Raw genomic sequence first — 12976 nt, 5'->3', positions numbered from 1 at the left:
AGAAGGATGATTGTGTATCAAAAGAATTTCCCTTCGATGATTCAGATTTGAGGGTAAAATATAATATCTATTAATTCTGGTGGGTTAAGATGAAAAGAGTGATTCAAAACAGAATTGATTTAGTTGAAATTAATCTACCAAAGTTATGAAAATCCCCGTCATATGACTTAAATATTTGATTATAAATTCGATAATGTAACAAAAAAAAAAAAAGAAAAAAAAAATTCTAGCTATTTTTTTAATACAGTCTGTTCTGTTGGCTTAAGATTATTGCCTCCCTGTGCAATTAAAATGCCATAAAGAGAGAGAGAGAGAGAGAGAGAGAGAGAGAGAGAGAGAGAGAGAGAGAGAGAGAGCTTACTTTCTAATGATCTCAAAAGGTAATGGCGTCTGCCATCTTCCGTGATCATTAACTCGTGGGATAGAATTGCACAGAAGAGGCAGCTCAGGTTACGTCATTACTTGGCAATAGTCAGGAAGGTATGCGAAATTTGTTTCTTCCGTGTTTCTCATGATACGGCTCTATTGCCTCTTGCAGTTTCTACGAAGTTATATGAATTCTGCTTGTCAAAAAAGTGTTATTAATGAGAGAGAGAGAGAGAGAGAGAGAGAGAGAGAGAGAGAGAGAGAGAGATAATTGTTTGGATCATATATTAAAGACGAGAGGGAAAATAAGTTACAATTTAAGGCCTTCTGCGTCAATAGGTGTAGGAGGAGATGATGCCGATGATGAATATTAATGAATTCATTTCCTAAGAAGACGACAAATTGATAATTTAATAAGAATACGTCAGTTTCAGATAAAACAGAAAATATTATGTGAATAGAAAGAAGTCCACCTTGAACCAACAAGCGAATGAAGCGAAGCTATACCATCCTCGTCTCGTGATTGTGAGGAGGTTGCCTTCTATACCCACTTCGTCAAGCAAGCAAAACATCTTTTCCTTTTTTCGTTTACAGCTGTTCCTCTCGTGTTAACCCCCTGCAAACATGGTTACACTCTCGTTCAGACTCTCTCTCTCTCTCTCTCTCTCTCTCTCTCTCTCTCTGAATAGTGTTCCCCCTGGCAAGACGCAATGTACAAATATCATCTAGAAAGATGGTCCTCCTTAACATACAGTCTTTGGTGGCGTACAGTACAGTAGGACTTTTTTTCGGATATCAGCTCATAATTGTGTGTGTGTGTGTAACGAACCAAGAAACTATAAAGACAAAAAATATCAGGAGTCGCGATTGGTACCTTGTTGTTAGATGTACATTAGTTAGGGTGTGTGTAGTAATGGTAATAACCAACAATTACAAGTAATGTGAGTATGATTGCTTATATTAATGAGCAATTTACATACTATTTTATAGATTTACTTTTTTATTTATGTATTTAGTTATTTATTTATTTGTTTATTTATCTGTTTATTTCTTCATTTTTCTAGTTATAGTATTACTTATAAAAGAAGGTATTTTTCTTAATACCTACATGCATTTTAAAGCTTTAAACTTCTCAATTTGATGTAAATCTATTAACGGTAGGTTAAACAGGTGTTATAAATTTCATCATAACACATCAAAGTTGGCCATTTAGCTCAAATAGAACAGGAATAAAACATGGCGAGATTCAGAATTACTGAGAGAAACATGTTTCATAGCTCTTGGGCATCAGAGCTCGTCATAATGACACTTTTTCTTGTAATAAAGACACACTTGGAATGCTGTGGGTATGACTGACGGTACCCCCTGGACTCCGTCTCTTATATACTGTGTGTGTGTATATATATATATATATATATGTATATATATATATATATATATATTATGTTTGTATTTGTGTGTATATATATACACATATATATATATATATATATATATATATATATATATGTATAATGTATATATATATATATATACATATATATGTATATGTATGTGTATATATATGTATATATATGCATATATATATATATATAGTATATATATATATATATATATATATGTATAATATATATGCATATATATATATATATGTATGTAAATATATGTATATATACATTAGAATGCATATATATACAGCATATATATATATATATATATATATTACATACATAATGTATATTCATACATGCATGCACACGTGTGTGTATGTGCATATAAATTTATGTATACTATTTGTATATACTATAAAGTCAAGATTACATATTGATCATACCATCTTCAGCTCCAAAATTCTTGTTGAACTACGATAAACAGCGTGATTTAAAGTCCAATTATGCCCACCCAGGCTCGAGTTCTCTGAGATCACTAGCTAACTACAGTATAACACCTGTTCTGGTGCATCATCCTTGCACACAGTTATGGTTTTTATATACGAAAAGCTCTCTTTGATACTTGATAAAGCAATTAAGATGAAATCCTAAATCTTAGATACATGATAATGTGTTACATACGATTTAAACTAGTTAAGGTAAAGATAAATATGCAGTTCGAGGTAAAGAATCAGTTTAGGGTTTTACATTGCTTAACGCAAGTCCTTCAGTCTGTCATTGAACAGGACTCTGATGAAGGGGTAAATTGCTTGCCTCCTGCCGAAGTTATGAATGCGATTGGAAGTTGACCCCGCCTGGGGGAGTGGCACCAGTGCACCACACGCGTTGTACAGTGGGCATTAAGGCTCTTCATAGCGTTCCTTTAACCCCTAGCTGCACTCGCTTTACATCCTTTTACTTTTTTCTTCCATCATAATGTTCAACCTGTTCTAACTCTTTGGCAATGAATGGTCTCACGGGCCCGTGCCCTCGGCTATGTGGACCAGAATTCATAAAAGGGGAAGCCAACATTTTGAAAGGAAATGGAAAAGAAATATGTTTTTGTTTCCCTGTCATTTATATCGTGAAGATGTCATTTAAAATGTCATAATTGAAAAATAAAGTTTTCAAATAAAATGTTCAGTCATTCTTTCTTTATTTCTCTGTTCGAATATAATGTTTCTATGCATTATTTTGGGAATACAATCTCACCTGATGGCGGCGAAGATGTTAATGTTAATGGAAAAGCTAGTTGTTGATTGAGGAATCATTTTGGTATTTTTGTATATCAGTCTTTATTGAATCTCTCTTGTCATCATGCACAAGAGAAATTAGGTTCTATTGGTAATAACGAAAAGTATTTCATTGGTAGCCAGCGGGGTACTCAGCAGAGAGCATGCCTTCGCCACGCCAAGCAGTCTTATTATGCTCTCAACTCCACTGCGTACTTGTACTTCGATGTATTTTCTTCAAAATCTAATGGATTTGTCCTTGGGCCATACCCCACATGTCCACCAAGTTTCGTTAGATTTGGTTCTGTAGTTTTTGGGTAATGTTGTCAATTAAAAAATTAAATAATGAAATAAAAGTATTTACTTAACATTGCAATTATTTTCAAATTACTGCTGCGTACTTATACATTGATATGCTTTATCCAAAATGTTACAGATTCACCCTTGGGTCATACTCAATTGTCTACCAAGTATCGGCAAAATCGGTACAGTAGTTTTTGTGGAAAGTTACACAAACAAATAAATAAACAGTGACAGACAGGGGTGAATACATACCCTTCGCAAAAACTTTGATTTTGAAAAAGACAACAATAAAAATATCCTTGTTGTGGCCTCTGGCCATAATTTTATGATTAATATAATCCTATCTAACACTGAAAATGCTAATTGTAAACACACCCAAAGGTAAGCATTATCTAGTGAAAATCGAAAATGCAACCTGATAATAAAGAAATAAAACATGCATTATGTTAAAAGTGCAGGAAACGATTTTCGGCTTCTAGATTCGTTGCCAATTCTTTGCAGACTAATTCTAAGTCATGAAGCTAAAACATCTTGTTGATAAATATATAGCTATTTCTGTTCAGCATTCATTTCTATGAGGTTAGTGAAACAAACAAGTTGAGATTGAAATTGTCAGTATAAGAAAAACATGCGCAGATCAGAATATGTGTAATTAGTTGCTGTCTTATATTCTAAAATGTTAAAGAAAGGGAACTGCCTCCATAATGCAACTTGATGGAATGACGAATGCATAGTTTGTGTACCCAGCCAAAGAAAGTAACATTTTACGAAACTTGGACGTATATTTCTCCTGTATTTGAGTGTTCTTTAAAAGCATAATCATCTACTGTATTATAATTGTATATCGCCTGAATTTGAGTGCTCTCTGAAACCATAATCCTCTACTGTATTATATTGTATAACTCCTGTATTTGAGTGTTCTTTGAAAGCATAATCCATAACTGTATTATAATTGTATATCCTGTATTTTAGCGCTCTCTGAAAGCATAATCCTCTACTGTATTATATTGTAAAACTCCTGTATTTGAGTGCTCTCTAAAAGCATAATCCACTAATGTATTATAATTGTATATCCCCTGTATTTGAGTGCTCTCTAAAAGCATAATCCTCTACTGTATTATAATTGTATAATTATGTTCTGCGTGTTACTAAACTGAATCCTTTTTTGTTTTGTTCCAGGCACTTGCAATGCAAGAAGAACGTAAATGTATTTTCTTCTGCCAGGTAAGATTAAAACTATTTTTCTAAGTAATGGCTGTGTAATTGGTTGATGGAACGTGGGTTTTGGGGTTTTTTATGTCTTTATTATTAAACAGTGTTCTAATTTTTAGAATTTGCGTGATAAGAAGTGACTTATTCGGTTAGGTTTGCATATACTAGACGTTCCTGTTTTTATGTCATTATGTAAACGAGCCACTGGAGGTTTGTGGATGGTCATGCATATTGTTAGTTTTTATATGTTGTCGTTGCTTTGCAGTTTTTTTTTTTTTTTTTTTTTTTTTTTTTTTCCAGGGAAGGTCATAGGAAAGTTGGTTATTTATTTTCGTGTCATCTCAAGATTTCTCGTGACTTAAGGAAATTGCTTCCCATGGCGTAAAATGTTACATTTTAATTAACTTTAAATGGAAAATCAGTATAAAGCATTCGACAAAGACACCCATATGTTCGCATAGTTACGATTCTAAATTCCTAACTAAGGCAAGCGTTGGTAACAGGAGGAAGTGCTCGCTAGTACAAATCTGCTAAGAGACTGCAGCTAGGTTAATCCGTACACGCTAAATAAGCATTCCAGGGTTATTTCGGGCATGGCGGTACAGCAGGCGTGACAGAGAATGAGAAGACAGATGCATCCTACCTTCACGGGCGACGCGAAATGGCAATTAGTACTTTGAGTTTGCCTCATCCTGTCCCAAGCCTCCGCCTTGGCCGCGGCCAGGATTTCCGACACGAAATGCCGCACTTTGTCCATCAGTTCTTCGTCCGAGTGAGGATCTGCTGGCCATGGCTTCTCTTCACCCTGTAGGACAAGTTCAGCCAGTTGGCGTCTTCTCCCTTTTTATTTATTACTCTTTTCGGGGACGGTACCTTTTAGAATCCAGAGGAGTCTCTCTCTCTCTCTCTCTCTCTCTCTCTCTCTCTCTCTCTGGTACTTTAGAAATTACATACTGTTGAGTTTTTAGGAATGGAGGATATGTTGATTCATTTTGAAATATACTCCTTTTGGGTATGGACCATAATTATGTGCAATGGTAATATTGTATTTCGTTTATAATAGTGTATTCATATATATATATATATATATATATGTATATATATGTATATAGATATATATACAGTATATATATATTTATATATATATATATATATATATATATATATATATATACAGTATATATATATGAACTCTATGTGTATACTTTGTATGTGTATAAATGTGTGAATATTATTTATATATATACATATATATAAATAAATATATATATATATATATACACGTATATATATATATATATATATATATGTATATATATACACAGTATCAGCGTACCTATTATAGTGCCACGTTGATAGTAAATTAAGCTTAATATAAAAGGCAAGTTAAGTGAACTTCTACATAGGATATTTAATGTTTTTTTATATAAAAATTATTGGCTATTTATTTTCCACACAATTATCATTGAATACGATAAATTCACGTTCGGTTATAATGCAGCTATGCTATGTATTGTATATAATGGATGATTACGATCTGTATTTGACAGTTAATATCATGTTTCGTAACTCCTAGATTTTAAGCCTTCTAAAACCATTAATGTCTTAACCTTTTCTAATTTAGAGATTCCTTCTCTTAGCAGGAGGTCGGAAAATGCGTGGCAAATAATTGAGAAGTATTCAGTTATAGATTTTTATTCCTCTGGTTAATTAAACTTTTCAAAAGATGAGATCATTTAAAACAAATCAAAATTTATACTCGGGTGATTAGGTCTCGAATCTATCGGAAGAATTCTTATTCTCAGTTCTCTTAAAATACGTAGTCTCGAATATCTCCAAAATAATTCTTTATCTCGAAAATATCAAAAGTATATACTTTTTACAATCTCGAATGGATCAAAAGAATATCTTAGTCACGTATCTGTTGAAAGACTACTTGCTTATTGTCTGTAATGAATCAAAGGTATGTCATAGTTTGGAGTCTGTCTAAAAAAAATTCTTACAGTCTGGAATGTGTCAATAGATTTGTCAAGTCTTCACTCTGTCAAGAGAATGTCTGTGAGCTTCGAAAGTGTCACAACAGTTTTTCACGGTCACGAATGTGTCCAAAATAATTCTTGGTTCCGAATATGTCAAAAAACTAATTCTTGTTTCGAATCTGTTAATAGAATTTACTACAGTCTGATAAAGGATGTCTTTTTAAAGCAGAATCCGTCAAAAAAAATTCACCCGGCTAGAATCAATAAAAAAAAAAATCTTCCCGTCTAGAATCTTCCAAATAAATTTTCCTCCTGTCTGGAATCTGTCAGAAGAATGTCCTCCCGTCAATAATATTAAAAATTCTCCTGTGAATATTCTGTCAAAAGAATTTTTCAATGACTAAGATTTACCAAAAGAATCTCTTCCCGTCTAAAACCGGTCCAATGAATTTCCTCATGTATAGAATCTATCAAAAGAATTTTCCACTACAAGATCTCTCATCTATAGCTTATCAAAAGATGATTCTTGCATCTAGAATCTACCAGAAGAATGTCCTCCCGTCTAAAATCTGTCAAAAGAATTTCCTCCCGTCTAAAACCGGTCTAAAGAATATCCTCATTTTTAGAAATTCTCAAAGAATTTGCCCCGTCTAGATCTGTCAGAAGAATTTCCTCCCGTCTAAAACCGGTCTAAAGAATATCCTCCTTTTTAGAAATTCTCAAAGAATTTGCCCCGTCTAGATCTGTCAGAAGAATTTCCTCCCGTTGTAACCTGTCAGCAGAATTTTTTTTCCCGTCAAGAATCTGTCCGAAGAATTTCTTATCGTCTGTAATCTGTCAGAAGTTCCTCGCCTCTAGAATCTGTCAGAAAAGGAAAAAAAAATTCCTCCCGTCTATAACATGTTAAAAAATTTCCTCCCGGGTATTATTATTATTATTATTATTATTATTATTAGCTAAACTACAACCCTAGTCTATAGTCTGTCAGAAGAATTTCCTCGCGTCTAAGATCTATAAAAAGAAATTTTTCCCGTCTATAACCTGTCTAAAATTACTCAAAAGTTTTCCTCCTATCTATAACCTGTCAGAAGAATTTGCTCGCGTTTAGAACCTGTCAAAACAATATCCTCTTGCCTATAACCAGTTACAAATTTTTTTTCGCGTCTATAACCTGTCAGAATTTTCTTGCGTCTGCAGTAGAATATGTCAGAAAAATTTCCTACTGTATATAACCTTTCTGAAGAATTTAATCCCGTCTATAACCTGTCTGAAGAATGTCCTAGCGTCTAGAATCTATCAGGAGTTTCCTCCATTCTAGAATCTGTCAAAAGAATTTTCTTGAATCTAAAATCTGTCTTAAAATTTTTCCTGTCTAGAACCTGTTAGAAGAATTTCCTCCCCTTCTGATTCTGTCGAAAGAATTTTCTCCCGTCTAGATTTTATCAAAAGAATTTCTTACGATCTAAAATCTGTCAAAATAATTTCAACCCACCCATAATTGTTTGAAATCTGTCAACAAAAACTCTTTCCTATAGAATTTGCCCAAATAATCCTCCCGTCTACACCCTGTCCAATATATCAGTTAAAAACGGTTCAAAATTGATGAAGCTCAACTTAAGGAAGGCTGTGCTCTTTGTAGGCTTTTTTTCTACTTTACTTTACTTTGGTGTGAACGTTCAATATATGACAAAACTGTGATATATAAATGCCGAAAGAATTTATCCCTGAAAATAAAAAAAAAAAATAAACTGAAAATGCGAGAGGAATCGATATATACACTGTTAATTATTTGCCGTAAAAAGCGGTAAAAATCCTGGAATAAATGTTGCCAGGCATTTACTGCCTTGAAAATGGGTGAATTGACGTAAAGAAGTTATATTACGGTCACCAACCAGTAAAATATGATGACAAAGTATCATAAATTACGGTCGCCTGTATTTTGTTAAAATATGGCTGAGAACAGTTTATGTTAACGTAGAGCGTCTGATTAAAGTTACTACTTATTTTAACGGTGTATACAGATAATATATATATATATATATGTGTGTGTGTGTGTGTGTGTGTGTGTGTGTGTCTGTCTGTCTGTCTGTCTGTCTGTGTCTGTGTCTGTATGTCTGTATATGTATGCTAATATAAAGAGTATTACATATATATTTATATATATGCATATATATATATATATATATATATATATATATATATATATATCATGTGTGTCTGTCTATATGTATATGTATGCAAATATAAAGATTATTACACACATATATATATATATGTGTGTGTGTGTAGTATATATACATATATATACACATTCATATATATATATATATATATATATATATATATATATATATATATAAAGATTCAAATAACTATGTTCTATAACATACGTTATGCGGAGGGGATCTCAGATTTGATAATAAACATACAGACATTAAGATTGTAGCAGCTCAGTTCAAATGAACTGTAATATGAGAAATCATTCTGCAGTGGATGAATGTATGATTACTCTCTCCATAAATAGAAGTAGAGGAAGCCGTGGGTCTATTAATGGTGTTACTAGTATTGATGACGATGATATAGGAATACCCAAAATAGTAATAGTAAAAGAGGAATAAATTTAGTCTGAAGGGAGATGTCTTGTTTGTTTCGAGCTGCCATAAATATCGTTCTTAGAATTTTTTTCTTTTTATTAAATAGGAATGTTGTTAGTTTTGATAATTACAGTGCTTCAAATTTTTTTTTTTATCAAAGATTCTATGAATTTTATTAAGCTTTTGAAATAAAAATTATCATTCAATAAAGTTATTTGTTAAAAATATCGCGAATAATTTTGGAATTTTAAGGTGTTTTCAATACTTGTAAAATGAAAGTGAGATGTTTTCATTATTATAAATCTTATAAAGTGTTACAAAATTTATTTTAATCATTAGAATTTCCCTTATCATACACTGACTGATATGAGATGACATAATGACGATGATGTCACTAATTTTGATAATGTTATGTAATAGTAAAAAGAAATATTTTGGGAATTTCAAAAACACTTTTTGAACATGGGTGCCCCCAGGAGTATTTTGAGGCAAATGTAGATTATATTTAATCATCATAAAATTAAATATTCAAAATGTAAAATTATAGATCAATAGGTTACACAGAAATTGGTCCAGACGGAACACACGAGTTTATGAAAAAGTAAGATATAAAATATACGTAATTCTTAAGATATAAGTAAAATGATATTGCTAAGCAAGCACCGTGCAGTATTTGAAATAAAAAACAAGATGCAAATAATTGATAGAAAGCGTGCATGTCCTAGACTGTCAAGTTCCTAGGATTGCTATTTCTTTGGGCGTTTCATAAACACCTCTGTAAGATTAGTAATAATTCTTAATAATCATTTTCTAGACAGTCTTAAAAATAGTAAGTAAATAGATTTGTTAAGTAATGCAAGCGCCAATATATGCATAAGTAACAAGATGCAAATGCGAGATATTTCATTCAGATAAAAAAAAAATATCTGCTTCAGTAGCATTCAAAACATTCCTAGTCAAGATCTAGAATAAGGCCGCCAATATCTAGATGGAATAGTGAATGGAATTGTAGAAATCGCGTGCATTTTGTCTAACCGTGCATGGAAAGCAAACGGATTTGCTATGAAGGCGTGCCTATGTTTTAAGTTGGCTTTTTTTAAAGAGAGGTGTTTGTTGCGCTAGATCGTCAGATAAAATTCTTTCAACTTTAGGAAAACTCTACTCTGTGTTTGTCTATTGACCAACATCATGTAGTCTCCATTCCCAAAGATTTAATAATTTGTTATCCTTAAAATGCGCAGCCACAACACCGGTAGAGGTTATCTCAAAATCGCAAACTTGAAGGCTTCAGTCCGCACAAGGAGAAATCCGGTCGGTGATTGGTCCGAGCCAGAAGACTCTGGCTAGCCAGTCGCCGTCCAGTGACGTCATTACTCTTTGGCACGAACGCTCGAAGCATTTTCTGACACTGCGCTTTTGAGACGTGGTATTGGTCATCACCATAAGGAATGTTTAATTATCTCTTTTTAATTAGTTGTATAAGTTAAGTAAAGAGGTGGGGGTCGGGGGTATTCGAGCATAAGGATGCGTCCTACCTTCAGGGACACCACGTTATTATTGTTATTCTGAATTTGTCTCATGCTGTCCCACGCTTCTGCCTTTGCCGCGGACATTATATCGGAAACGAAACGATGCACGATTTCCATCAGCCGTTCGTCCGAGTGCGGATCTTCTATCCGTTGTTCGTTCTCTTCAACCTGCAGGATGAGTCGGTTCGGGGGAGTCAGTAAACCCACTGGACCTCGAACCATCATTAACCTTTAATAGCTACGACTCAAGATATAAGCAACAGCCAGTGCCAATTGCTTTTGAAAGACTACTGGTCAACAGCCACTAGCCAAAGCCGTTTTAAGCAATAGCCAGGAAGCAGCATCTGTAGCAATACTAAAAGATTGATCAACAGCCAGTATTTTCCCCCAAATATTAACCATCTAGCAGTTTTGTATAGTAAGAGGAAATAAAGATTACACATTGTCTGGGTAAGATAAACCCTAACATATAATTCTTTAATATTACTGAAAGTTAAAACATGTTACGAGCTTTATAGCACTGCTTAAAGACTTCTGATAATTCCGTTGTTTTTATTCATTGCCAACGAACACCTTCCAAGGTTGACGAAGTTAGAAACCAGTCAGAAATAGTTGATCCTAAATAAATAAATAAATCATTTTAGTTTATAAAACGTAGAGGTTTAATGCGGAGGAAAGATTGCTCAAGAGGAGAATTAAAATCTCAATCAATCTCATAGTCTGTTGGAAGTGATCACAGTATTGTAATAACTCCGGTTTAAAAAAGTTCCAATAAGTTGAATCGAATAGGTTTTTAGATTGCTTTAGTTTTGTATTGAAAGTTGTTTCTTTTGGATTTGGCTTATGTTTTAAGAATGAAATTTATTATTCATATTCGCTTCTAAACAAATTATTTCTCTCAGACACATTCATATGTATACACACATATATATATGTATATATTTACATATATATTTATATATATATATATATATATATATATATATATATATATATATATATTATATATTATATATATAATATATATATATATATATATATATATATAATATATATATATATATATATATATATATATTGATGCATGTGCCATATGTTATTCAAATCAATAAAAGGAAAACCATTCTTTATTATTTTAACAGAAAATAATCGTGTAGGTTAGTTGGGATACCTTCTAAGGCTACTCTGTTCATGTTATTGTCTGTGATTTATTTGAATATCAAGCGAATGGGGAAATCAATGTTTTCTAATATATGGATGAAGGGTTTGTTCCCTTCTTGACTTGTGGATTAAGAAGTTATTCTTCAATTCTATTTCATACATTACTAGCTTATAACAACTTTTCATATCTCGAAAACTGTAAAATAGAAATAATGATAATAGTAATTATCAATATTTTGAGGATTTTTGTATACTCTTTTCAGCTTTACGAAAGGTTAATAGTTAATTTAAAAGCAAAAAGAAATCTTTTGTGGTAAATTCTTCCCGGCCAGTGGTAGTTTATATAAGAAGTGAATTTCCTTATGAAAAGGTTGAAGTGATTTGCATGTAAATGAGGCTTTTGATTTGGGTCCCTTCTTGTTGAATTAACTCTCGTGTCGTTAAGCGCCTCTCAAGTTGTCTTTAGCAATTAATTCCTTTATATAAGAACGATTAGGAAGCGGTATAGTTATAAAAGATTATTTATTCAGTTATAAATATTATTATTGTTTCATTTTTCACAAAATATTGCCATGTGCGGAAATGAGTTTCAGCTAATGCCATGTTCGGTATGTGAAATGGTTTAAAATCTCTCTCTCTCTCTCTCTCTCTCTCTCTCTCTCTCTCTCTCTCTCTCTCTCTCTCTCTCTCTCTCTCTCTCGTTTATACAAGAACGATTAGGAACTGGTATTATAATAGAAAAGTATTCATTCAGTTATGAATATTATTATTGTTGTTTAATTTTTCACAAAATATTGCCATGCTCGGTGTGTGAAAGACTCTCTCTCTCTCTCTCTCTCTCTCTCTCTCTCTCTCTCTCTCTCTCTCTCTCTCTCTCTCTCTCTCTCTCTCCAGTATCTGAAAAGGGGTTCATTACATGCCGGACTTAGGTATTATCTCCTGTGTATCTCCCTGAATGGGAGTGTGCCGTATTTTTATCCTCTAGAATGAGCCGACAGATTTTCATACGGATTTTCATCTGGATATTTGGCCTCTGTCACACCAGTTCCACGATTACTTAGAATCGTCTGGTATTTTAGTTTCTCTCTCTCTCTCTCTCTCTCTCTCTCTCTCTCTCTCTCTCTCTCTCTCTCTCTCTCTCTCTCTCTCTCATATTTACTGGTGTATCGA

At 32.9% G+C, this 12976-nt stretch overlaps 1 protein-coding gene and 1 long non-coding RNA gene across 8 annotated transcripts in view; one reads left to right on the top strand and one right to left on the bottom strand.

Moving 5' to 3' along the window:
* Window positions 1-5180, top strand: part of LOC137641469 (uncharacterized) — a 150802-nt gene extending 145622 nt beyond the window's left edge. Inside the window, exon 3 of the long non-coding RNA XR_011044519.1 lies at window positions 4511-5180. This is a non-coding gene — a long non-coding RNA (uncharacterized lncRNA). The remainder of the gene's footprint in view (window positions 1-4510) is intronic.
* Window positions 1-12976, bottom strand: part of LOC137641467 (uncharacterized) — a 267521-nt gene that overhangs the window by 65646 nt on the left and 188899 nt on the right. For 5 of the 7 annotated variants that reach the window (XM_068374052.1, XM_068374055.1, XM_068374050.1 and 2 more), the window contains 2 exons: window positions 10652-10813; window positions 5187-5348 (listed from right to left, as the gene is read on the bottom strand). In XM_068374052.1, the coding sequence (XP_068230153.1) occupies window positions 5187-5348; window positions 10652-10813 (324 nt within the window). The remainder of the gene's footprint in view (window positions 1-5186; window positions 5349-10651; window positions 10814-12976) is intronic. The other 2 variants (XM_068374056.1, XM_068374054.1) reach the window with 2 other exon arrangements.

The sequence above is a fragment of the Palaemon carinicauda genome, chromosome 5 (genome assembly GCF_036898095.1).
Source record: "Palaemon carinicauda isolate YSFRI2023 chromosome 5, ASM3689809v2, whole genome shotgun sequence".
NCBI classification, from domain to species: domain Eukaryota; kingdom Metazoa; phylum Arthropoda; class Malacostraca; order Decapoda; family Palaemonidae; genus Palaemon; species Palaemon carinicauda.
Note: the sequence above shows the minus strand (reverse complement) of the source record. Positions and strands in the feature narration are given on the sequence as shown.